This window comes from Myotis myotis, unplaced genomic scaffold (assembly GCF_014108235.1).
Source record: "Myotis myotis isolate mMyoMyo1 unplaced genomic scaffold, mMyoMyo1.p scaffold_m19_p_1, whole genome shotgun sequence".
NCBI classification, from domain to species: domain Eukaryota; kingdom Metazoa; phylum Chordata; class Mammalia; order Chiroptera; family Vespertilionidae; genus Myotis; species Myotis myotis.
Genome location: NW_023416313.1, coordinates 50,634,816 through 50,660,344, shown reverse-complemented (window position 1 = coordinate 50,660,344; position 25,529 = coordinate 50,634,816). Strand labels below are relative to the sequence as shown.

General features: G+C 37.1%; 1 protein-coding gene across 6 annotated transcripts in view; it reads right to left on the bottom strand.

Moving 5' to 3' along the window:
- Positions 1-7,370: 7,370 nt before the first annotated feature.
- The window catches only part of MRPL1 (mitochondrial ribosomal protein L1), a 60,622-nt gene continuing 42,463 nt past the window's right edge, over positions 7,371-25,529 (bottom strand). For 3 of the 6 annotated variants that reach the window (XM_036337354.1, XM_036337357.1, XM_036337356.1), the window contains 2 exons: positions 9,114-9,195; positions 7,371-7,562 (listed from right to left, as the gene is read on the bottom strand). In XM_036337354.1, the coding sequence (XP_036193247.1) occupies positions 7,444-7,562; positions 9,114-9,195 (201 nt within the window). In that variant the 3' untranslated portion in view covers positions 7,371-7,443. Of the gene's footprint in view, positions 7,563-9,113; positions 9,196-9,239; positions 10,193-17,797; positions 17,855-25,529 lie in introns of those variants that run through there. The other 3 variants (XM_036337370.1, XM_036337365.1, XM_036337376.1) reach the window with 3 other exon arrangements.

Sequence of the window (25,529 nt, the reverse complement as noted above, 5' to 3'; positions counted from 1 at the left end):
GCATATGTAATACTTTCAACAATAAAGATTTTTTAAAGGTTAAATTTAAAAATTTAAATTACAAAATGATGTATATGGTATAATACTACTATTTTTAAATAAGGAAAACCTCCATATGCCAAAAGGCAATAAACTGTGTAGATCTAGGGACATAATTTGTGTAAGTATAGAAGATCCACACGAAGCCACAGGGAGGCTGGGTGGGGAAATCACACACATTTTTCTCTGATTAATCTTTTACCATGGAATCTGTTCATGTGTGTATGTTTAATAAAACGAAATTGACATTTCTCTCCTCAAAAAAAGGCAACATTTCTTTTACATTCAAATATTTTCTATTCTTTAAATGTAAAAACACTTTTAGAGTAACAAAGTTAATATCGTTATTGATTTCATAGACATCCTAGGAGACATTGAATACATAGTCAATGAATGAATGGGCCTTCGAGATTTGTGGAGCCTCCTGCCACTGTCACTAATTCTTCCTAAATATTCATCAGAGGTAGTGGCCTGGTATAGCAGGTATTTATTGGTTTTGCCAGCCCAGCACCCAGTAACCCTTTCTTTTGGTAAAGGTACTTCAATACCCCCCTGGAGTTTTTTCTACCCTACCGCATGTACTTGTGGTGAGATTATCAATTCTGCCTTCTCCTGACCAAGGAGTGGACATGTAAACTAAACTAGGCCAAGCAGACTCTCTCCCCTTAGAACCTTGAGTGGAGGGACACGCGGTCAGAAAACAGCTGATTCGCCTTGACAGCATCTCTCTGGGGACACTGTCAATTGATTCCTATTTAGATTCCTTGGGCTGAGCTGCTTCCAATTCTGTGAATTACCCCATGTCCTTACAATACGTTCCTCTCTGGTTTAGTCAGTCATTTCTGTTGATTTAACTGAAGATCACAAACTGACAGAGCTGCATGTAAATACATAAAATAAAAAGGTCACCACTCGCTTGCAAGAGTCCACAGCATTTTGTTAAACTTTGCGCCAGAATTTGCTTCTCTATTGTGTACATTAGTCCCAGCTCTACTTCTGGAAGCTCATAGTATAAATGTACTCCACCTTCCAAACGGCTCACATTTAAAAACTACTTTCATTTATCCCTAAATACTTTCTCAGCAAAATTACTCATTTTCTTAATTAAAACATGTATAATTACCAGACACTCACTAGAATGCCTACAATACAAAGGACAGACAATTCCAAGTGTTGACAAGGATGTGGAGAAAGTGAAACTCTTATGCACACTGCTGGAGAGAATGCAAAATGATGCAGCCACTTCTGCAAACAGTTTATATAGTTTACATATTGATATAATTTAATATTTTAAAATGGATTACAAAGAATTGCCTACTGTAATGTTATCCTAGGCAATAATACCCATGAAATCATGATCCTATACACATTAGAGACATACTTAACTATTAATTTAAAATGTGGATCACTTACTATTAATTTCTCATACCACTAATGGTATCCATATTGCCCTTTGGGAAACAATAGGTTATTTTATTTAACTTAAATATTTGTATAAATTAATTTTCTTTAAAGCAGTTACCAACTTAGAAAAGAAGGATATAAAGTTTATCTAGCACATATTGAAATACAGAAAGAATTAGGTATTTCATTTAGCAAATATTTGGAAAGGACTTGGGTTGGCTTTTTTCAATTGAAAGTGACTAAAGAGCTGGAGATATGAGCAATCTCCAGAGCCAAGACGTGTTCTTTCCAACAGTGCACCCAACATGATCTCAGCCCCTAATGTAGGGCAAGACCTCCACATAGGAAGAAGAGAAAAAGGAAGTATTAAAAAAAGTCATTATATAAAGAATTGTGAGGTCATTTTCTTTGGATTCTTCATTGTTCTTCCTTTCTTTACTTACCAAATTTATTTAATGTGCATCTATTTTTAAAAATAAAATACAGTAAAAATTTCATTATTTTGGATACCTTCAGATGAAAATTTGATATTTTTAATTATAATCATAGTTAAATTTCTAATCTTATTTCCAATATTCTATTTTGACTCACAAGTAAAAATTTAAGTGGAAATACCAATTTCTTTTTTTTAAGTACTGACACTCATACCACCTTTTACGGCTACTAGTAATTATATCACTATGTTCTTTAAGTTCTCAAAACACTAAAAACATATTATTTTTCATTGTTACACAAAAATATATAAACCAAAAGAACTAAATGCTCTCAAAGGCCAGAATAGAATACAAAACAGTAAGTTCTGTAAAATGAACCTAAAATCTTCTTATAATTATGGTTTGATTATTCTTAAAACTCTATAGGTTAAGGGATATGATATACGGGATTTCCTTTTACTCCAGCAGGACTGAAGACAAGCTGGGGGTGGTGGGTAGATGAAAGGGATAGATGTAACCAGAACAACATAATATTGATAATTGTGAAAGCCTGGTAGTGACTAAACAGTTGTTACTTTATTTTAAAATTTTGATTCTACAATAAAAGTTAAAACAAAAACCGATAAAACCCTTAATATGCTGTTACAGAGACACCTAAAGCAACCACTGTAATGTGCCCAAAATAGAAAACAAAAAAAATCATTCCAAAACAAAACGCCAAGAGGTCTATAAGTATTTTTGCTATTTAATTGTATAGTCAAATGAAAAAAACAATCCTTTACCAGTAAGTCCACTATTTTCAAGTTGCATCAAAGATTATTATCGCCACCTACTGGACATTGTGATTAACTACTTGTATTTTAAAATCACTATTGAATAGATTCTCCTATTAGCCAACTTACAAAGGGTGTAAAGTTGTGATAAAATCAAGATTTTAAAAGACTGAGATGGAAAAAAAAATCAGCACTATATTTAAGGGCCAGGACTAGTTTCTAGCTTCCGGGTTTATCACTATGTATAAATAATTTAAATTCTGCGTTCCAACCCTCTGCGAAACTATTTAAAATCTGGGATTTTCTATAAAAGGACATCATTCGATGATCACCAGTGTACTTTCTAAAAATCTTGATACATCTTTTGCATGTGGCATTTCATACTGTTAGAAGTGATGTAATATAACATTATTAATTAACATTATGAATGTAAACACACACACATAAATTTAATGGTGTTAGCACTATCTTAAAGACCAAAGGCTTGGGATAGGATAGGACAGTGGTTCTCAACCTTCCTAATGCTGCGACCCTTTAACACAGTTCCTCATGTTTTGGTGACCCCCAACCATAAAATTATTTTCATTGCTACTTCATAACTATAATTTTGCTACTATTATGAATCGTAATGTAAATATCTGATATGCAGGATGTATTTTCATTGTTACAAATTGAACATAATAAAAGCATAGTGGTTAATCACAGAAACAATATGTAATTATATGTGTTTTCCGATGGTCTTAGGCGACCCCTGTGAAAGGGTCGTTCGACCCCAAAGGGGTCGCGACCCACAGGTTGAGAACCGCTGTTCCAAGTGCTTTGGATGCAGGCTTTAGTTTGAGAATCATTAGCATTTACTATTAAAATGGAGTTTTTACTCCTTTTAAATATAAAATATAATTTACTGCTAAGAAAATAGTAATATTTTTTAAACAGTTATCTAGTACAATTCTATTGGTTTTCCAGAAGCATCTATAATAATAAAAGCATAATATGCTAATTAGACCTGACAGCTGAACAACCTTCCGAACGACCTTCCAGACAAAGCCTGGGCTGCAAGGGCCAAGACCCTTGCACGAATTTCGTGTATCGGGCCTCTAGTATTGTTATAAACACTCAACATTAGTTCTAGTTAACCAGTAGGGAAATTGCTCTAACGGAAGGGTAGGGAATTATTTACTCATAGGCCAGTTAATAAGACCCTTAATGTTCTTGCCCAGAGAAAGTTTTCCAACCATATTCCCTTGTTCTGGTTTGTTCTGATCAAAAGGTTCCTTTTTAACACATAAGACCTTTAGCCATATCATATCTTTTAAGCCAGGAATGTCACTTCTAGAAATAGAGAAAATAAATTTTGCCCAAAAAATTTCTCTAAAGCATTAAAAATAAGAGGGGGAGGGGGAACCAAGCAAATTAAGTGCCCCCAAATTAGGAAATGACTCCATAAATTAAAGCATCAACAGGATGGGATATTTTTTAACCATTAAAAGGATGCTTTTCATATGAAATTTTACATAATATGGGGAATTGGTTGATAACAACACGTGTATGAATGTTCTGTTAGTTGAAAAAGACAATGGAAAGCATCAAAATTTTAATACTCTGGCCGGTGTGGCTCAGTAGTTGAGCATCAACCTATGAACCCAAAGGTTATGGCTGGATTCCCAGTCAGAGCACATGCCTGGGTTACTGGCTTGATCCCCAGTAGGGGGCATGCAGGAGGCAACCTATCAATGATTCTCTCTCATCATTGGTTTCCCTTTCTCTATCCCTCTCCCTTCCTTTCTGAAATCAATAAAAATACATTAAAAATATATTAATGCTAGTTACCTATGAGTGGTAGGATTATGTGATTTTGAAAATTAGTGTTTCTAAAATTGTCAAGATTTTCTTGTGATTAACAGAGTAAATACAATAGAGCTTCTACTCTGTGAACCTGAATCTTCAAATAATGATTAATTAGTAAGCTTTCAAAAGATAGTAATTGTGGGAAATATCTTTTCTCTCTCTTCATCCTGCATTACTCTTGTCTCACTCATCCCACTCCTTCCACCCCTTTTATTTCTACTCTCTTCCCATCAGCCATCATAACCCCATAATCAGAGATACGAAGAAACTGAAGTGTAATTATTCAATATTTTTTAATTTTAATTGTTCAGTTAGTTTAATTTACCTTAAAATATACAAACAGGAAGTAAAATAGCCTAATGGTTAAAAGAACGTGCTGCAAAATCAGACAGACCTAGTTTAGAATATTAGCTTGCCACTTTTTGGACCTCCTACAAGTTTAAATTTCCTTATCTATAAAATGGGAGCAACACTCTCCTCCCTGGACTGCTGTTAGGATGAAATAAGAGGACGCAGGGAAAGCACAAAATGGAAGGTGACTGCCATTACTGTTTTATAGTTAATGTAGTTTGCTGTTTTTTTGTAAACAGCCTTTAAATTTTAATTTCTCTGTAGGAAAAAAAGCTTACCGGGATTCAGTGGTTGCACAGTTATTTGGACTTCTCAAAACACTATAATTTCAAAAACAACTTGGGAGACTTACATGGAGCTGTCAAAATATTCATCATAAACTGGCTATTACTAAAACCCACCAACAAATTTATCAGCACTGTTATTTCATAAAGGGCATTTGAATATCCCTAAAAAAGTGAAAGACATCCTCAGAATATGGAAAATCATTACCAAGAAAGGACAGTTGGCAACTGCATGACAAATTATCTACCTTTATTTTTTTCTTCCTCCTGTGTTGCCACCTACCAGTGAACACTTTAGGACCAATACCAGTTTGCTAACTGTAACTTGATGAAAGACATATAACTTCTTAGCCTGATTCTGCATCCATAAAGGAAGTTGTTCTACCTACCTCCTGGGATGTTCATTCAACAAACACCAAGCAGTGATTACATCCTATTAAGCAGAGGAATTCAGAATCAAATTAAGTACATGAAAACATTATACACAGTGCTTGTATATCACAAAGCACCATTAAAATAAACAGTATTGTTATTATAAAAATATAAATATTATACATTGATTCCTAAGAGGAAAAGATTTTACACCTACATTTAAATGGCTTAGTCACTTTCTATATTCATGTTATATCAAATAACATTCAGAATTTTTTAGTATGAATGTTTTCCAACATTTTCCTTATTTTTTCTTTAGAAAATAGTCATGTTTGTGATGTAGTTCACTACGCCGCCATTCTCTCTCTTATGGGAATAAGGATGTTTCTTTTCCCTCAGATGGTACCGTTCTCAAGGGAAAGTTATTAAGCTAAAAATTGCTGCTATAATAACAGTAATTCAGCATGTAAAAGCTGAATTCTAAGACTTAAAGGGATCTAAAGGCAGGCTCAGACACAGAGAAAATTTTATTTTCTTATTTTTGAAAGCGTTGTAAGATTTTTCCAGTGTTAAAATCCACTTCCAAGAATGATGATCAAAAAGTAAGACAGTCCAGTCCAGCCAGTGTCACTCAGTGGTTGAGCATCCACCTATGCAGTACGAAGCAGGAGGTCATGATTCAATTCCCAGTCAGGGCACACGTACAGGTTTCTGGTTCTATCCCCAGTAGGGGGCATGCAGGAGGTGGCATATCAATGATTCTCTCATCGATGATGTTTCTCTCTCCGTCTCTCTCTCTCTCTCTCTCTCTCTCTCTCTCTCTCTCTCTCTCCCTCCCTCCCTCCCTCTCCTTTCCTCTCTGAAATTAATACTAGTAAATAAAAATAAAAAAGAGCCCTAGGTAGTCTGGCTCAGTGGATAGAGCGTCAGCCCACAGACTGAAGGGTCATGGGTTCGATTCCAGCCAAGGGCATGTACCTGGGTTGCAGGGTCGATCCTTGGCCCTGGTTAAGGCCTGTGCTAGAGGCAACCAATTGATGGGTCTCTCTCACATCTATGTTTCTCTCTGTCTCTCCCCCTCCTTTCCATTCTCTCTAAAAATCAATGGAAAAATATCCTCAGGTGAGGATTAACAAAATAAACAAATACATATATCATAAAAGGCTAATATGCAAATAGACCGAACAGCAGAATGACCGGAACTGAAACAACCGAACAACCGGTCACCATGATGTGCGCTGACCACCAGGGGCATGTGCAGAACATGGCAGGTGTCGGGTGCAATGGGATGGTGGAGGAGGTGAGAGGGGGTGCAAGACCAAGGCAGGGAGCCAGTTGCTGTCATCAGAGCGAGCCTCTGGTGGTTACTGAAAATTCTTTGCTCCCGCGCACCTTCTGCTGGCGCTGGCCCCACTCGCACCCACTGCTGGTGCCAGAGCCACCGCTAGCACCCACTGCCAGTGTCCGGCACCAGTCCCAATCACTCAGCACCATCAGCGGGTGCAAGTGGCGACTGCCAGCCCTGATTGCCCCTGAGGGGTTCTCCACCTCCCTCTGCTCCTGAGGGGCAATTGGGGCAGCAGCCACCACTCGCACCTGCTGCTGGCGCCGGCCCCAATCACTCCGCGCCATCAGTGAGTTGCGAGAGGGGCCGGTGCCATCAGCATGTGGGAGCGACGGTAGGAGTGGGGCTGCCGGCAGACAGGGGACCAGGGGCCACAGAGGGAGGGGCTGGCTGGGGGCAAGGAAGATGAGCTGAGACCCACCCCTGTGCCTATCACAGCTTTGCAACCCACAGTTCCTTTCAAGGTGCACAAATTCGTGCACTGGGCCCCTAGTAAATAAATGAATAACAAGACACCAAATGTAGAAATTATAGTTTTATGATTTTTCTGTTGCTTCTTCATCCACTATGAATAATTTCACAATACAACACTTTCAGGCAGCTTCTTTGCTACTTTCTTTGGTTTCCACTTCTTTAGGCAACAATGGCTCCATCTTTAGTAACAAACCTTCGCTTGTCGAACTACGAAGGAAAGCTCGTACCACAAAGGGTCCTGGAAACAAAGAGAAGAATCAACTTTCATTTTATTCCAGAGATACCTAGTAAGCAAATATAAACATAAAACAATGAACCTTAGAGAACTCATGGAATAGCTTGTAAGTACTGACATTACCGAACTAATATTTTGAAGTGTAAGAAAGGAAAAATCGTTTTATTTCTAGAGTAGAAGACAAACTACACTCTAATTTATCCTTTAAACTACACATAATCACGAATAATTCTCTTCCAGAATATGGTCACTTAGAATTTATTTTATTGCAAAGTCAACAATGAAAGAGCAGGTAGTAATATTTACATTTGATGGAAATAGTCTAAATATTTATTTAAAATAGTCAACACAGCCCTAACCGGTTTGGCTCAGTGGATGAGCGTCGGCCTGCGGACTGAAGGGTCCCGGGTTTGATTCCGGTCAAGGGCATGTACCTTGGTTGTGGGCACATCCCCAGTAGGAGGTGTGCAGGAGGCAGTTGATCGATGTTTCTCTCTCATCGATGTTTCTAACTCTCTATCCCTCTCACTTCCTCTCTGTAAAAAATCAATAAAATATATTTTATAAATAAATAAGTAAATAAATAAATAAAATAGTCAACACAGATTTAATAAAATTCCTTAAAAATGAAAAGGCTTTTCCTATGACTAATGTTAAGGGACTTTGTTCAAAGTGGCAAAAACCAGATAACTACATTGTTTTTAGAGATTTACTATCTCTCATTCTACTCCCTATAGTCTCAGAGGAGCCTATACTCAAACCAAAGTTATCCATGGAATACAGGAACCCATATTCATACCATTACTAAGCACTATGGTCAAATCCAAGACAACAGATTTAGCAAATGAGGCAGTTATCACCAGTGTGTTTAACACTCAAAGAAAGTGAAAAATAGTGAAATATTGTGATGTAGTTAGACACCTGGATATAAAACTCAGTGACAGATTCCTATAATGATAGAATTATAAGTGGATAGTCCATTGAAGGTAAAGACACTTGCTTGGCTTCAAACAGCTGCGAGTGAAACTTGCCTCAGGAAGGAATGAGTGGCACGTATGCAATGATAGGGGCCCTAGTCTACTACACAGCCTCGATCACGTTTCACTGTTTTCACGACATGATTAAAACCTTGTTTCTTTTCTGAAATAAATAAGATTTAGAGAGCTACTGCCAGTGACAAAGTGAATGGTGTGGCTTCATTACCATTTCTGTTTTATTTTATTTTCTATTTAATGCCATTGTAAGTTTAAGACAATCAGTTACCGTTTTCCTTCAAATTTTATTTATTACATTTAATGGTAGAAATCATGTGGGAATTTACAAAAGTTTCAGGATGTAGAGTACTCCCACTAATGTTAAAGAGGTCTCCTCTCTAAACAACTACACTTGTTAATAAGGCAATTAAGAATCCTTTGAAGAATTAAATGTTATTTATTTAATACCTGGATATACTGTTGCTATTGTAGTTGCATATGACTTAATTGTCTTCTTAATATTTTACATTTTTAAAGTATCACAGGGCTATAGGGAAGTCTAGCCCTGCTACCCACTCACCCAAATTCAGCGGTCTGTGCCTACATACTTCATTGATAACAGCTTGCAGATTGGCAGTTATCTGGTCACTTGACATATCCAGCTTAAAAAATATATATACAGCATTAATGATGTGAAAGTGAAAAAACAATACAAATTTTGGTAACTGTATCACTGCTTATTCTATACAGTATTTTTCAAATATTCAACTAATGTAAATTATTTATTAAGAGTCCCTACTGTGAAAGAAAAGCCTATAACTTTCTTTTAGAAGGCTACATTTACATGTCTTTATATGTCAAGACTTAATTACCTTACAGAGCATATTACAGCAGTGTTTTGAAGTAGTTCCACTTGAGATTCCTTGATTTCCAAGTAATTTCCCCAAAACTTATCCTGGGGCAGAATACACCACACATCTGTAACCCCTAACCCTCAAGAAATAAGTAATATTTTCTTTTGAGGTTACTGATTTACTTTTGAAGAAAACAAAGACAATGTTTAGAAATTAATGCTTTCACAAGTTCAAAATAAAATGACTTGACTACATACATTCAGACAAGCACAAATCTCACACAGAGACATTTTGAGGATGCTATGCTAACACTCTATGCAATAATAATTATCCTGCTATTTAGCTAAAAATACACCAAGTCAATAAATGCAGGGAATAAGATCTATTCATAAACTCCTAAAACTTGGGAAACTCACACCTTCGGAAAGTCCTTATGTTTATTATTCAAATTCAATACATGTTATTCTTAAATATCCCAGTTAAAACCAGTTATATTACATTTCAATATTTAGAGGATTTTGCACTTTACAAAATGAATCCATTTTTTTAAAATTCATATAAAACTTATAATAGAGTAACCAGCAAAAACCACACAGTAAGAGTTCAAGTTCAAACAAGATTTCTATTTTCCAATGACCCTGAGAAATGTGTCACATAACGATAAAGATAATTCCTCGGGGAAAAAAATGTATTCTCATCCTCATCAGACAACATTTACCTGATACTCTCTTGGGCAAGATGCAGTACCAAACCCTAAATAAGAGGGTGTGGACATTACTAGAGGAATTTTCACTTTGATGCCAATCTGGGAAGAAAAATATCAAGCAATGCTCAGTTCACCTTATCAAAGTCCACAGACCTCACAGACTGGCAGACAAGGCACCTTATATTTGCTATGTTAGAAAACAAAACAAAATGCCAAAGGTATCAACATGTGTCACTGTCTCCTTTCATTCCCCCTTAATTCTCCACCTTACCTCAAATTGACCTTCCTTCTCTATCAACTGAAGCAGTCACCACATCCTATATAATAAAAGGCTAATATGCAAATCAACTGAACAGTGGAACGACAGGTCACTATGATGCACACTGACCAGCAGGGGGCAGATGCTCAACGCAGGAGCTGCCCCCTGGTGGTCAGTGAGCTCCCCGCGGGAAGCAGGTCTAAGCCGTCAGTTGGACACCTTCCAAGGGCTCCAAACTGCAAGAGGGTGCAAGCCAGGCTGAGGGATCTCCCCCCGTCCCGTGTGCATGAATTTCATGCACCAGGCCTCTAGTATCTAATAAGTTCTTACCCTTTGTTAAAGATCTACCCTAGATTTAGGATAGCAATAGACACAAAGCAAGATGTGCAGCATAACTTTTTAAATAGTTTGTTATACTAAACTAGGAGCCCAGCACGCAATTTGAAATCGCACGCACGCCGCCCTGCCTTGACACCCGACCCTGTCCACGCAGAGCTCCAGCACGCCTGGCCCAGCCCCCAAACCCTCTGGCCTTCTCTGGCCACTTCAAGCCCCACCCTCAGTCCCTCGAGTCACCTAGGGCTGGTCCCACCTTCTCTGGGCTCCTCCTCGCTTCCTAGCCGTCTCCAGAGCAACACAGTGGCTCCATCCCATCATGGCGCTAGAGGAGAGCATGGAAGCCTCCCGCCTGCTGCGCTGTGTTCCTTCCCCTGGCAGGTGGGCCGTGGGCACTCAGAGTGCAAGCGGTGGGTGGCAAAGGACTGGTGAGGGGGGGCGCTATGCGCTCTCACCCCTGCCTTCCCCCACACGGGATGGTCCCGCCTCCTCCGGGCGCCTCCCCGTTTCTGCCCCCTCTCCAGAGCAACACACCAACTAATATGCTAATGACCTGGTCGTTACCTGTTACAGCATATCGACCATTAGCATATTAGCTCTTTATCAGTATAGAAAAACTTACCAGATTTTTGTAAGTACTACATAATTTCTGCTGACCTATATTGCCATTCCTATAGTAAGCTAATAATGACATGGCTTTAGAAATGAAAAACAAATACTTCCCTTGTAACTTTCATCAGCAGAATGATTTCAATTTCATTAAGTTTTATAATAGTTTATACTTTTATCCAAATGTTATCACCTCTATCTTTACTGTGTACTATGTCTCTACTGAATTAAATATATTTGTAGCCATAATACTTTATTTTATTTTTTCTTTTAGGTATTTTGCAAAATTATTAAAAAGTTATATATTTTATGGGCATAACTGTGGTTATTTAATTGGCTATTGATGACAAGATAGCTATGTACAATTATAAAATGTATGCATGCATGAGGAATTTATTTGGGCTGGTAACAATCTAGAGATAACTCATGAAAGCGACATCAGTTACTCCGCACTTCCAGTGGTGTTTTCCCATGCAATTGCATTTTGTGGTCTTACGAAGGAAGTCAAGGATGACCATTATGAGGAGACAATACCTGTTCTATTCTCAACAACAGAGCATGAGACTTGATACAGCAGCTTAAAACAACAAAACAGGACTGGGTTGACCTTGAAGGTTAACTGAACTATATCTGTTTGTGTGTGTATAATGTATGCACTTGAATATATAATAGTCACAATACTATCTATCTTTAGCTAAGATAATTATCCACTGCAGGACAAAATAGTTATTCCTCATCTGCAGCATAGATGTTTTCAAGAAAAGACTGCTTCACTGAATCCTACCTTCTGCTTAACATTTCTTATTACGTCAGAAATAATTCCCTAAGCAGACTAGATGGAAGACTTACCACAGAAACAGGAGGTTTGCTCAGCGAATATAGGTGAACTCTACCTCTTTGCTTTAACTCTCAGATTTTCCTCTTTCTGTGAAATTCCTAAACTTTGTCTTCAATCACTTTCTACCATTATGAGAAAATTAAAAAACATTTTCTGTTCCCTTGAGATACAAATGTATGCAGGACAAATTGTAGTTGAGAGCATGTCTAAAGCAGTGATTCTTAAATGTTCTTCAGGTTATCAAACCTCATTCCAGAAAAATGCACACAGGCACACACAAAAAATTTAGGGTATATCTTCATGGATTAAAAGAAGGGGAAGAGAGAAGCAGGTGTCCTGAGAAAAGTTTGTCAGTTAAGCAAGATCCTGGGGCCACACTTTGAGAATCGCCAGAACAGAATTAAATCTATTCAAATATTCTGAATGACTAAGAACTACAGTGTGAAAAAAGGATTCAACTTAATTTTTTACATTTTACAGAGGCTAGAAAAAAAAAGACAAATTATGTATACATGATTGTTAAACAATCACATGACCCTCCAGAAGTGGCCAGCTCTCACTGTAAGTGCACTGACAGCCTCAGATGACTGATCATCTCTAAATGGAACTGCAGGGAGGGCTGCTACTTTACTTTTTAGAACATCTGACCTCCAAAATCCCTTTCAAGTGCAATGTTCTAAGATTAAATGAGTGTGGCCTGGCATATGGTTGCTGCAGATGGGCCAATACTTTTTTTAATCCCCATGACTCCTAACAATCTAAACCAAGGAAAGGAAGATAATCTGTGTTTCCTATACAACACTAAGGAAAATAATAATTGATTTATTAACTAGCTGTTTATTAGGTTTACTCTTATTCAAGCTCTGTTCTGAGCATTACAGAGATATTATCATTCATGTCTCTTAAGACATGAATAACTTTATAAGGTCCCTTTCCCAAGTTCCCATCTCTCCCTGATCTCCCTAGTACTTTCTGGTTCCCTGGGGCTCTCCCTCTTGGCAGTCTGCCCAGAAAGCTGGAGCTTTATTTACCTCCCATTTTGCCACTGTCTGCAACTGTTCCTGCAGTGGGGGCCAACTGGTAGGCAGACAGAAAGAGAAAAAAAAACAAATGCAGTGTGCCCCATCCTCTTGTGACCACAGATCCTCTAGTCACAAAGGAAGGCTCCCCTACCTGCCCATTTTAAGTAAGAAACCATATCCTCCTCTGCACCACTGCTACTACTAGGAGCCACGCCTCTACTTCTAAAGCCTGGAGCTCTCTGCCTGCACTGCTGTCTGCCACCTGGTTTCAGTCTAAGTTGAGACCAGGCCATGTGACAACACAAGGGGCAAATGGCAAACTCACAGCCAGTTTGGTGGTACTTCAAATTCTGGTCTTCCCTAATTTGCCGGCCATTATTTACTTTTCAGAATCTTTGAACAGCTGCTCCATGCATTCTGTGCAGGTTTATAAGAGCGGCATTCCTGAGAGATGGGGGTCATGTCATTACACCTCCTCACTTGGAACTGGAACTTCCCAAGCTTAAGAGTTATGTATTTATATTTTAGGGTTGGCAAACTTTTTCTGTAAAGGATCAGATATTTATGTTTGATATAAATACTTTAGGTTTTGAGAGCCACATGATTTCTGCTGCATATTCTGTTTTTTCTTTTTACTACAACCCTTTAAAAGACCATTCTAAGTTCACACATGATTTAAAAACTGACCATTGAACCATGGTTTGCCAACTCCTGTGTTAGAATACACTATTTGTCTACAAATATATAACAATGCATGCAAAGACAAGTTGTGGTACGAGTTATGTTTTACATCACTTTAACAAATAATCTACCAAAATCTAAAGGAACAAACAGCTTTCATCATTGCTTATGATAAAGTTGTTTAAAAACAAAATTCTGTAAAAGCTACCATACTTATCACTGGTTTTTAAATAAAGTTTACAAAAGAAAGCTGTGTGGGCAGGACACTGACAACTGCTTATTAACAAAGGACTGGAGAAGGAAGGAAAGCACGTCAGTTCCTCTCTTTTTACACGTTATGCCACGTTTGTATTTTTCATGTGTGCTATTCTAATTGGTGATCACTACATTGCTGAGTTAATGCAATGAATTAAAGAGAAAAGTTAGCTGTTCTCCCAAATACTATGGTTTTTCTTATGCTATTATTTATTTAAAGAAGGGGAGAGACACACTTTCAATTCCCCCAAATTCTGGGAAATTATCATCTGATTTCACAACAGTATAGGTAAGAAAACTGGAAATAAACTATTTTTCATTCTAATATTCCTGCTAGTAAGAATACTGATAAAAAATCTATCCAACGTGCCGAAACCGGTTTGGCTCAGTGGATAGAGCGTCGGCCTGTGGACTGAAAGGTCTCAGGTTCGATTCCGGTCAAGGGCATGTACCTGGGCTGTGGGCACATCCCCAGTGGGAGATGTGCAGGAGGCAGTGATCTGTGTTTCTCTCTCATCGATGTTTCTAACTCTCTATCTCTCTCCCTTCCTCTCTGTGAAAAATCAATAAAATATATTAAAAAAAAAAAATCTATCCAACGAACGTAACTTAAAATACTACAAGGATTACTCATCCCAGTTAAATATACATCTTTCACAACAAAGCAGCAAGCAAAATGCTGGCTCATGTTGCGTTCTAGATAAATAATAGTTTCCCCTCGTTCTTAGCCCCACATTATTGGAGGTCTAAGGCCTATTGCCAATGTACTTCCTTTAATTTTAATGAGAACTAACAAGTACAGAATTTGACTTTTACATTCTATAATTTACCTTATTCTCTTTATAAGCCTCTTATCCATGGCACAGCACACTATTGTACACCAAAAATAATGCAACCCAAAAAAGTTAATCATCAACTAGAAGGAATGGAGGAAAAGAGAAATAACAGTGAGCCCTGAGCCAATGGGCTGCCACCTTTTTAGCTAATTATTGTTTCTAACTGATTTAAGCAATATTCCTTGCTTGCCAGTTTTCAACTTATGGACCTAGATGCTTCAAAATAAGTCTTCAATTTCCATGCACTATATACTATCCACATTTTGTTTAACTGAACTCCAACACATTCACTTTTCCTGTTCTTACATGTTCACTGAAACTAAAGACTGATTTCAACACAAGATTTATGATGCTTATCCCCTTGCCCTGAACTTGTTTATTTTTGTTAGAATATACTTCATCTTTTATCAGCTTCCAGGTTGATAATATTCTTGCCACAAAATAATTCACTATTACTCAAGCGAAGTATAGTGATACATGCCTATGAATGGACCATGTCTACAACTTTAAAAAACAAGGGGGAGAAAAGCACATCAAAGACACTGCCTTTATATTAACTATGTAAGAGATCCAAGTATATTTGAAACCCAGACAAGAAACACTAGTTAAATCAGGTCTTGGCATAATCTGGTATAATCATATGAGTTGTCCTACTCTCTGTTTTTTCTTTTTAGAAAATGAGCTTACGTTTGATTTGCCAATAGCATTATTACTTGTAAGTCCTCAAAGTCTGGATATTTACAGGTTTTAAAGAGGCTACAATTGTTTTTCCTTTAATGCTATGATTACTGTTCGTGTCAAAGCTAGGCTATTACGTAATGTATTTTCAAAAGATGTTCTTCAAAATTTCAGTCATATTTAGTGAAGTTTTTAGAAGTCTTCCCCTTTCCAAATTATTTAAGATTTTTATGTTCTAATTACCTATTAATAAAAATATAGAAATAGTAAGTTTCTAAATTAAAACAGGACAAGTGGCATACACAGGTATCTATTTTCTCTAAGCAAACTATTTTTACTAGTTTTTCTAAACAAATGTGACAAAATTGGTGACTCTAGGTATGATGAGTGTATAGGTAGGTGTTCACTGTACTATTTTTCAACTTTTCCATTCATTTAAAAATTTCAAAATAAAAAACTGAGGAAAAAGATATGCAGACATTAAAGATACTTACCAGTGGCAGCTTAACTAGAGGTCAGGCTTTATGAAGCAATAAATTCCAAGAAAATATGTGATTATTTTATTACTTTCTTACCTGAAATGCTATTAATATGGTTTAATTTCTCTTTAGATTTTCTTTTCTAAAGTGCTTTGAACACTGGGTGTCCCCAATGTTCTAAAATAAAATGAAGATAAAACATCAAGATTCCTGATTTTATGGTTTTCAGAAAATTTTTATAGTGAAGTCTTTTTTAAAAGCCTCACTTGTATGAACTTGTATACTTGAACAGAATTACTTCGAAGTGAAAAATTAAAATAGAAAGTTGATTGGACTATAGAGCTGGTGCTCACTAAACATTCTTTTGCTGGCAAATACTTGTTATAAAGAATGACAAATTCTACCAAGTTGCTGTGCTGACAGCTAAGCACTTATAAAAGGGCCAAACTACAAAAAATAATCTGAAACTATGATTTTATAATATACTGTATTCTTTAAAAAGTCCAGTGTGCATTACAATGCAAACCTATGTTTTATCCTCAAACTTTAACTTTATTAATCCCAAAAGATTTTTCAGTCAGAATTTATTTGAAAATCAAAGTAATTTCTTTGAAAACTATGATAAGTACTTCTACATAAGTGAGATTCTATTTAACTAAATTCACACACAAAAGTTAGCTAATTGCTGCTTGAAAACATATATAGAAACATGAATCTGATTTTATAGGCTCTTTCAGGAGTATATATAAGAGTCATGTAATTTATTCTGGTATTAAATATTATGATAGTTAAATACATCAAATAAGCACATTCTAAATTTTCCTTTAAACTACAGTTCATGTCCTCTCTTCTGGATAAATGCTTCCTATTACATGTCTTAATGTGCCATATTTTACTACAACGTTATCACGTATGTTTGTTTTTGAAATATGTGAGGCAGTTAACATTAGGAGAGAGAACATTATAGTTTTTGACAAAAATAAATGTATTATATGTGCTTTCTGTAAGACTGTAAAGTCAATACTAATAGAAAATCAGAAAGAACTTTTACTTTATAATAAAGGCCAAGTTAAGAAAGCCAATCAACAATGCAAATGGCTTAAAATTACACTTACAAGTCTTCTGGAAAAGTAGGTTGGAGGCCAAGTATCTTAAATCACACAAGGAATCCATTAGTGAGGAAAAACAAAGCAGGTTCTGAGAGCCTCAAAGCTAACATAAAATAGACTTGTGGTATGTTATAAAATACTGCACCCTTTGAAAATTACTTCAAAATCTTTATTCTGGCAGGTGTATGCTATAATATCTGGAAACTGCTTAATTTTCCTGTGTAATGTCAAAATATACACCTAATTATTTCCATAATAAATTAGAGGATAGGATAATTCTGACTCTCATTTTTTGAAATTGCAGACATTAAAATTTTCACTTCCTATATTATTCCATAAGGATTGCTTGAAAAGTTTATTGTTAATCAATCAAATATTTAGAAAACAAAACACTGATTCACTATATATTATGTATAACAGTATCTTCAGTAATTTCTAACTGATCTTCCATTGGCAGTATCTTTTGATTATTTGTACCTTCATTCATTCAACAATTATTTATTGAGCACCTACTATTTGCCAGGCACTATTCTAGGAACTGGGGGTAGAGCAATAAACAAATGAACAAAAATTCCTACCTTTTATTTTTTTATTCTTTTAGGTTTCTTGATTCCTCCTCAACTGTGGCAAAGCCTTGTCTCCCAAATCCATCCCTTCATCTTTTAATTTTTTAATTTATTGATTTTGAGAGAGGAAGGGGGGGGGCAGAAGAGGGAGAGAAACATCGATATGTTGTTCTTATTATTCATGCATTCATGTGCCCTAACGGGAATCAAACCCACAACCAAATGAGCCACCTGTCCAGTGCCTTCCTCTTCATTTACTATTATTACTTTCTTAAATATATTTTTATTGACTTCAGAGAGGAAGGGAGAGGGAGACAGAAACATCAATGATGAGAGAGAATCACCGATGGGCTGGCTACCTCCTTCCTGCATGCCCCCTATTGGTGATTGAGCCCACAACCCGGGTAGGAATCGAACCCAGCACCCCTCGTCCACAGGCCAACGCTCTATCTACTGAGCCAAACCTGCTAGGGCTCCCCTCTTTAAAATAAAGTTTTAACTGGGCACATGAGCATCCAGATAGATACTAGACAGCACAGACTTTCAGCTAAGCCACATGACTAACTCTGGACCATGGGATGGGGGGCAGAAGTGATGAGGCCGATGGCTCATATGCTTGAAAGAAAGCTGCTTGCTGTCTATCTCTTCTTGCCTCCTCCACACTGGCTACAAGTCAGGCTTGGTATCAGTAAGATTCATCTATAAAGAATAAAATACTCTAGGAAATGGCAAAGAGAGAGAGAGAGAGAGACAGAGAGAGAGAGAGAGAGAGAAGGAACCTTGACCCCTGCTTAACTCTGTGAAGAATAGCTCCAAGCTGCTCACCAGCTCAAACTTTGTCATAATTAAGTCACTGTTATTTGGTCCTTTTAAAACACCTGAACTAATATAAATGTATAGTAGCCCATTTATTATCTTACATATTATTTAAAATATGAATAATGACCCTTAATTTACCTGGTGTATATTTTCAAACTCCTCCTAGAAATAGTCCTTGGCCTACTCCATGGCATAATTACACATCAATCATTGCTTCTTTTCTGAAATTTCCTTCTATCTTATATATATTTTTATTATCATACTTTTCTATAATTCATTTCCATATGTAGCTCCTCTACCACATATATCTTTCTTAAGAAAAAAGGTCTTATTCTATTTTGCATTACATTGTGCCTGGCACAAAGTCAAAACTCGAACATTGTTTTGGTTGTTTTTGTTTTTCTTTTTTAGGCTATATTATAAATGAGCAAAGAATAAAATTTAAGAAAAGTCAATAAATAAGGATAAATTTTTAAAATATATAGGATCCAGTAAAAATCTCTAGAGATCATGGGTTAGAAAAAATATCAGTCCCAAACACTGTAGAAAGGCTTTATTTTCCATAGTTAGCAAAAGCCAGGCAATCTGTTTGTGAACACTTCAATTTTGCAAGCAGTTCACCTTCTATGAACATGGCTCTTGTCAATTCCATCTAGTAGGCACTAGTAAACAAAGTGAATCATGGCAGAGGCAAGTCAGCAGGGGTCCACAGTAAATGGAGTCACAGGACCCCACACAGAAAAAGAGAGAGTGGTAGAGAATCAGGTCAGGCCTAGGAATATTTGAAAAGAAAGGATTAAGAATGGGTGGCAGATGAAGAAACTTAAAATTTTAAGAAGTATAACAAAAGAAGATTTTATCCTAAGAAGAAAACAATAGTAATGTTCACCTTAAAATTTTTAAGCTACTAATTTAAGGAAGTACATACATCAATTTGAAAAATTTTAAATGCCAATAGAGATATCTAGGTAGTAAAATTATGACTGTTATGTTGTTTTTGATATTATAAACTCAGATAAATCACTTTAAAGTTATTTAATTACTATCTGAAATGAAATTGCTACTTAGAATATATATACTGGACAGGTTCATATTATATTTCAGCTTCATTTTTTTTGAGAATCTGCCTTAGTTCATTTCTATTTCACGGAAAGAGTTATAAACTTTTTTTAAAAAAAAGTTAGGGCCCTAGCTAGCTTGGCTCAATGGATAGAGCGGACTGAAGAGCCCCGGGTTCGATTCTGGTCAAGGGCCCATACCTCGGCTGCAGGCTCCTCCCCAGCTCAGGCCGGGCCCTGGTCCTGGTGCGTGCAGGAGGCAACCAATCCATGTGTTTCTCTCATATCGGTAGTTGTCTCTTTCTTTCCCTCTCTCTTCTACTCTCCATACTCAGGTGAGAATTAAAAAAAAAAAAAAGTTAGGGTCCACTTGTAAAAATGTGTTTCTACTCCCCGGTAAACCTTTATTTTTAGTTTTATGCTTTAAGATCTTTCCCTTAAATCTGACCATTTAGCAACTTATTTTATCCCAACCACTTCATTCTTCATGATGAGAAATTATTGATTACATGATAGTAAAATATTCCAAAAACCAACTGTTCTGTCTGCACAATGTCCAACATTATCTTCTGAATGACATTCTCGCTGTGTGTACACATAACCAACTTCATGAACATGTAAAGTATAGGTACAACTGGCAGGAAAGAAAAACGAAACCAATTTACCCACAAGTACTACTCACAAATGTTGGATACCGGCTCTAACACATTAGTACAGTTCTCATAGACAAAGGCATCACAAGTGGCCTCGTTCTCATACTCAAGATGCTAATCCTAAAGTCAGATAACTATATAAGATCATTCAACTAATTGTATTTATCACTTTGATACAGAAGAAAACCAGCTTAAACTACTCAATATCAATTCCACATTACATCAAAAGTAGAACTGAATCATGAAGCAGTGTGGCAGAGCAGACTCTATAGAACATAACAGGGGACGCCAAGATGACTTAAGTTAAGATAGTCTCTATTGTACAGGCAAATAAAAACACAAAATTAATACATTTTTCTCTCCCAAAACCCATCTTTCTAGATTAGGGGTCAACAAACCTTTTACCTAAAGAGTCAGATATTAAATACTTTAGGCTTTGTGTGCCTCATATGATCTCTGTAGAAAATTCTTTGTTTTGTTTTGCTGTTTACAACCATTTAAAATGGTAAAGACCATTTTTGGTTCACAGACTATAAAAAAACGAGCCACAATTGGATTTTGGCTATAGTTTCTTGACCCTGATCTTAATACCCTCTTTGTATCTAAAATGAGGAGGAACTCTCCCTAAATGAGGACTGTGATGCTGTCAATGGCCTTTCATCGGCATATTCATATCCCCAATCCAATTCTAATATAATACAGGAGGCAACAACAAACATCTTCAGTATTTCCAACTATATAATTAGAGTAACATCACTCATGGAAATATCAAACTTTTAAGAAAACTATGTTACTTTGCTTTGAAATCTTTTTTTTAAGTATCTCTGATACTTAAAGCCAATATTTCTATGGAATAGTTATACTGTATTATACATAATGGTAAACAGATTTTTATTCCTTTTTAAACAACTTTATTGAGGTATTCCTGACTTACTGCGTATTTTTAATAATTTTATTGAGGCATATTTTTCATTTCATATTATTCGCCATTTTCTAATTTACAATTCAATAATTTTTTAGTAAGTTTACCAAGTTGGGCAACCATCACCAGCAAGCAGTTTTAAACATCTTCATCAACCCAATATGACTTATGCACATTTACTGTTATGACTGTTTCTTCCTGCCCCCACCCCAGGTAAGTGATTTCTGTGTCTGGTGTCTTTCACTAAGCATAATGTTTTTGAGGTTCATCCACAACAGAGCATGTATCCATAGTTTGTTCCTATTTATTGCTAAACTAGAAGCCCAGTGCACAAAATTCGCGCCCGGGGTGACGGGGGGCGGGGGAGGGGGGGTACCTTCAGCCCAGCCTGCACCCTCTCCAATCTTGGATCCCTCTCACAACCCGGGACTGCTGGTTCCTAACCGCTCACCTGCCTGCCTGCCTGATTGCCCCCTAACCACTCCCCTGCAAGCTCGATGGCCCCCAACTGCCCTCCCCTGCCAGCCTGGTCACCACCAACTGGCCTACCCTGCCGACCTGGTTGCCCCTAACTGCCCTCCCCTGCCGGCTTGGTCCCCCAAAATGTCCTCCCCTACAGGCCTGGTTGCCCCCAACTACCCTTCCCTGCCAGCCATCTTGTGATGGCCATCTTGTGACGATGTGAGGGCAACCATCTTGTGGCAGCCATCTTGGGACGATGTGGGGGTGTGAGGGCCACCTAGGCTTTTATCAGTATTCAGGGGTGGGCAAACTTTTTGACTCGAGGGCCACAATCGGTTCTTAAACTGGACCAGAGGGCCGGAACAAAAGCATGGATGGAGTGTTTGTGTGAACTAATATAAATTTAAAGTAAACATCATTACATAAAAGGGTACGGTCTTTTTTTTTTTTTTTAGTTTTATTCATTTCAAACGGGCCGGATCCAGCCCGCGGGCCGTAGTTTGCCCACGGCTGGTATAGATAGTATTTCATGGGATCTGCTGCACATCTTTAAAGTGTTAATATATTGCCATAGCTGGTTTGGCTCAGTGGATAGAGCATCAACCTGTGGACTGAAGGGTCCCAGGTTCGATTCTGGTCAAGGGCACATGCCTGGGTTGTGGGATTGATCCCCAGTTGGGGGCGTGCAGGAGGCAGCCAATCAATTATTTTCATCATTGATGTTTCTGTCTCTCTCACCTTCTCTCTTCCTCTCTGGTCAATAAAAAATATATATGTATGTATACATATTCAAGTGTTAATATGTTAACTATGTACATATTCATGAAACCATCACCAGTCAGGATAACAAACATGTCACTGATCCTCAAAATTCCTAATCCCTCCTTTCCACCTTTGTCCCCAAGTTAACTATTGATCTGTTTTCTGTCTGTCACTATACATTATTTTGCATTTGCCAGAATTTTATATAAATAGAATCATACAATATGCACTCCTTTTTGTCTGGCTTATTTTACTCTGCATAATTATTTTTAAGTTCATCCATATTAAAGCATGCATCAGTAGTTTCTTTTAATTACTGAAGAATATTCTATTATAGAGATATAGCCCTGGCCGGTTTGGCTCAGTGGTTAAGAGCATTGGCCCATGGAGTGAAGGGTCCAGGTTCGAGTCTCAGTCAGGGGCATGTACTTAGGTTGCAGGCTCAGTCAGGGAGTATGCAGGAGGCAACCAATCGATGTGTCTCTTTCACATCTCTGTCCCTCTCTTCCTTCTCCCACCTCCCTCCTCCCTCCCTTCCACTCTGTCTAAAAATCAATGGAAAAACATCCCTGGGTGAGGATTTAAAAAAAATAATAATTTTATAGAAACCTAACAAAGTTTATTTATACATTCATCTGTCACTACATATGTAGAATGTTTCCATTTTTAGCTATTACAAATAACTCTGATATAAGCATTTGTTTACAAGTATTTTTATGGAGATATGTTTTCATCTCTCCTGAGTAACTATCTAAAAGTGGAATAGTGGGATCATATAAGAGGTGGATGTTAAACTTCTTAAACTGCCAAACTGTTTGCCAAACCGACGGCAGCATCATTTTACATTTCCACAGCAGTGTTATGAGCATTCCAGTCCCTCCATGTCCTCATCAACACTTGTCACAGTCTTTTTAACTTTAGTTATTCCAGTGGATATGTAATGATATGTCACTGTGGTTTTAATTTGTATTTCCTTAACGACTAATAATGTTGAGCATCTTCCAATGTGTTTGTCACACCTTGGTAAAGTGTGTTCAAATCTTTTGCTGATTTTTAAAGGGAATTGTTTTATTGTTGATTTTTATAACTTTAACATCTATGTTCATGAATTATACTGGACTACCCTTTTCTTATTTTGGTCTGGTTTTGATATCAAGGTAATGTTAATTGCTTTAGGAGGAGGATAAATCAGGTTTCTATTACTCCATTTCAACCTAGAAAGTCTTTGATAGTTACCATGTCATTTTATCTACCCCTTCCTAACCTAGAAAGTCTGTACCACTATTAACTTCATTTTACATACACAGGACATGGAGGAAAACTCAAACTCAGAGAGCAAGGTGGCAGAGTTCTAATTTGGAACTAGGATTTGAAGCAGACAGTATGAATCTAAAACCCATTATTATACTACACTATTTAAGTAGTATTCAAAAAGATTCACTTTAAACACACAGAATAATTCGTTTTCCATTATAAAAATTATTATCTCTCTAAAAGATCCAGGGAGTCTGATCTGAAGCCCACGTCTTTTTTTTTTTAATATATATTTTTATTGATTTCAGGGAGAAAGGGTGAGGGAAAGAGTGACAGAAACAGCAATGATGAGAGAATCATTGATCAGCTGCCTCCTGCATGCCCCATATTGGGTATCAAGCTGTAACCAGGCATGTGCCCTGACTGGGAATCAAACTCTCACCTCCTGGTTCATAGGTCAATGCTCAACCACTGTGCCACACTGGCTAAGCCGAAGCCCATATCTTAATCATTATGGTATTTGTTGAACAGAATGAATAAGAAGCCATGGCTTAGTATACTCTATGTCTGGATCTATATAAATTACTATTTTGAATATACTGAAAACATCACTTAAAAAGAAAAAAATCTAACTGTAAAGAGTTTTATAAAGACATTCTATAGCCCCAAAAAGTCCAACCAAAAGAGTAATGATAATAGCTGCTACCATTTTAAAATTTTATTTAATCTTTGAATAAAATTATGGAACAGATATTACCATATAACTTTTATGGATGAGGAAAAGTGAGACACAACTACAGTAAGAAACTTGCTTAAAGTCTGCCATTCCTTAAGTAGCAGTACTGGTATTCAAGCCCATGTCTCTATAGCTCCAGCATATTCTCTTAAAATTTGTATTTGGTTTTTTATTTTTTACGTTACAATGTTGTCATCCCTAAGAAACAAGAAGCATTGCCAAGGGCCTTTGGGGAACAAGGAAATTCATACATCAGGTTCTAGCAGAGTTCAAAGCCACATGAACTGGAGCTGACCTTTGATGGTAATGAAGGCAATGAGCAGTTTCCCAATCCCTGACTGCATTAAACCGGCTTTGCCCCTTTCTAAAGCAAGTTTTCCTTCCATAAAACTATCCGAGCACTTTTTCTACATTTCTGATGATCTACAGTGGGCACAGTTCAATTAGCTTGGACTACTACCTGTTCGATATAATGCATAATTCCTCTTAGGAGTAGGATGGGAGGAAGGATAACAGCTATTCAAGTAATTCCAGCCATGAGGCTGAATGGTACAGGGTTAAAGAGCCTGCACTCTGGAGGTGACTGCCAAGATTCAAATACCTATTCTGCCTTATACTACCTATGGGACCTTGGAAAAAATATTTAACCTTCCTGGGCTTCCATGCCTTCATCTACAAAATGGGGATAATTTACCTTTCACAGGTTTGAGAATTAAAAGATAGAATATATAAAAAGTTGCCGAGGCCGGTTTGGCTCAGTGGATAGAGCGTCGGCCTGCGGACTGAGGGGTCCCAGGTTCGATTCCGGTCAAGGGCATGTACCTGGGTTGCGGGCATATCCCCAGTAGGAGATGTGCAGGAGGCGGCTGATCGATGTTTCTCTCCCATCGATGTTTCTGGCTCTCTATCTCTCTCCCTTCCTCTCTGTAAAAAATCAATAAAATATATTAAAAAAAAAAAAAAGTGTTTAGAATGGTGCCTGGCACTTGGTAGGCAATTTAAAATTTGTTATCAATATAACTATTATCCCTATAGTTATTGCACAGAATAAAATTACACACATTAAATAGATATTTTAGAGATTCTTTAATATAAAAAAGAT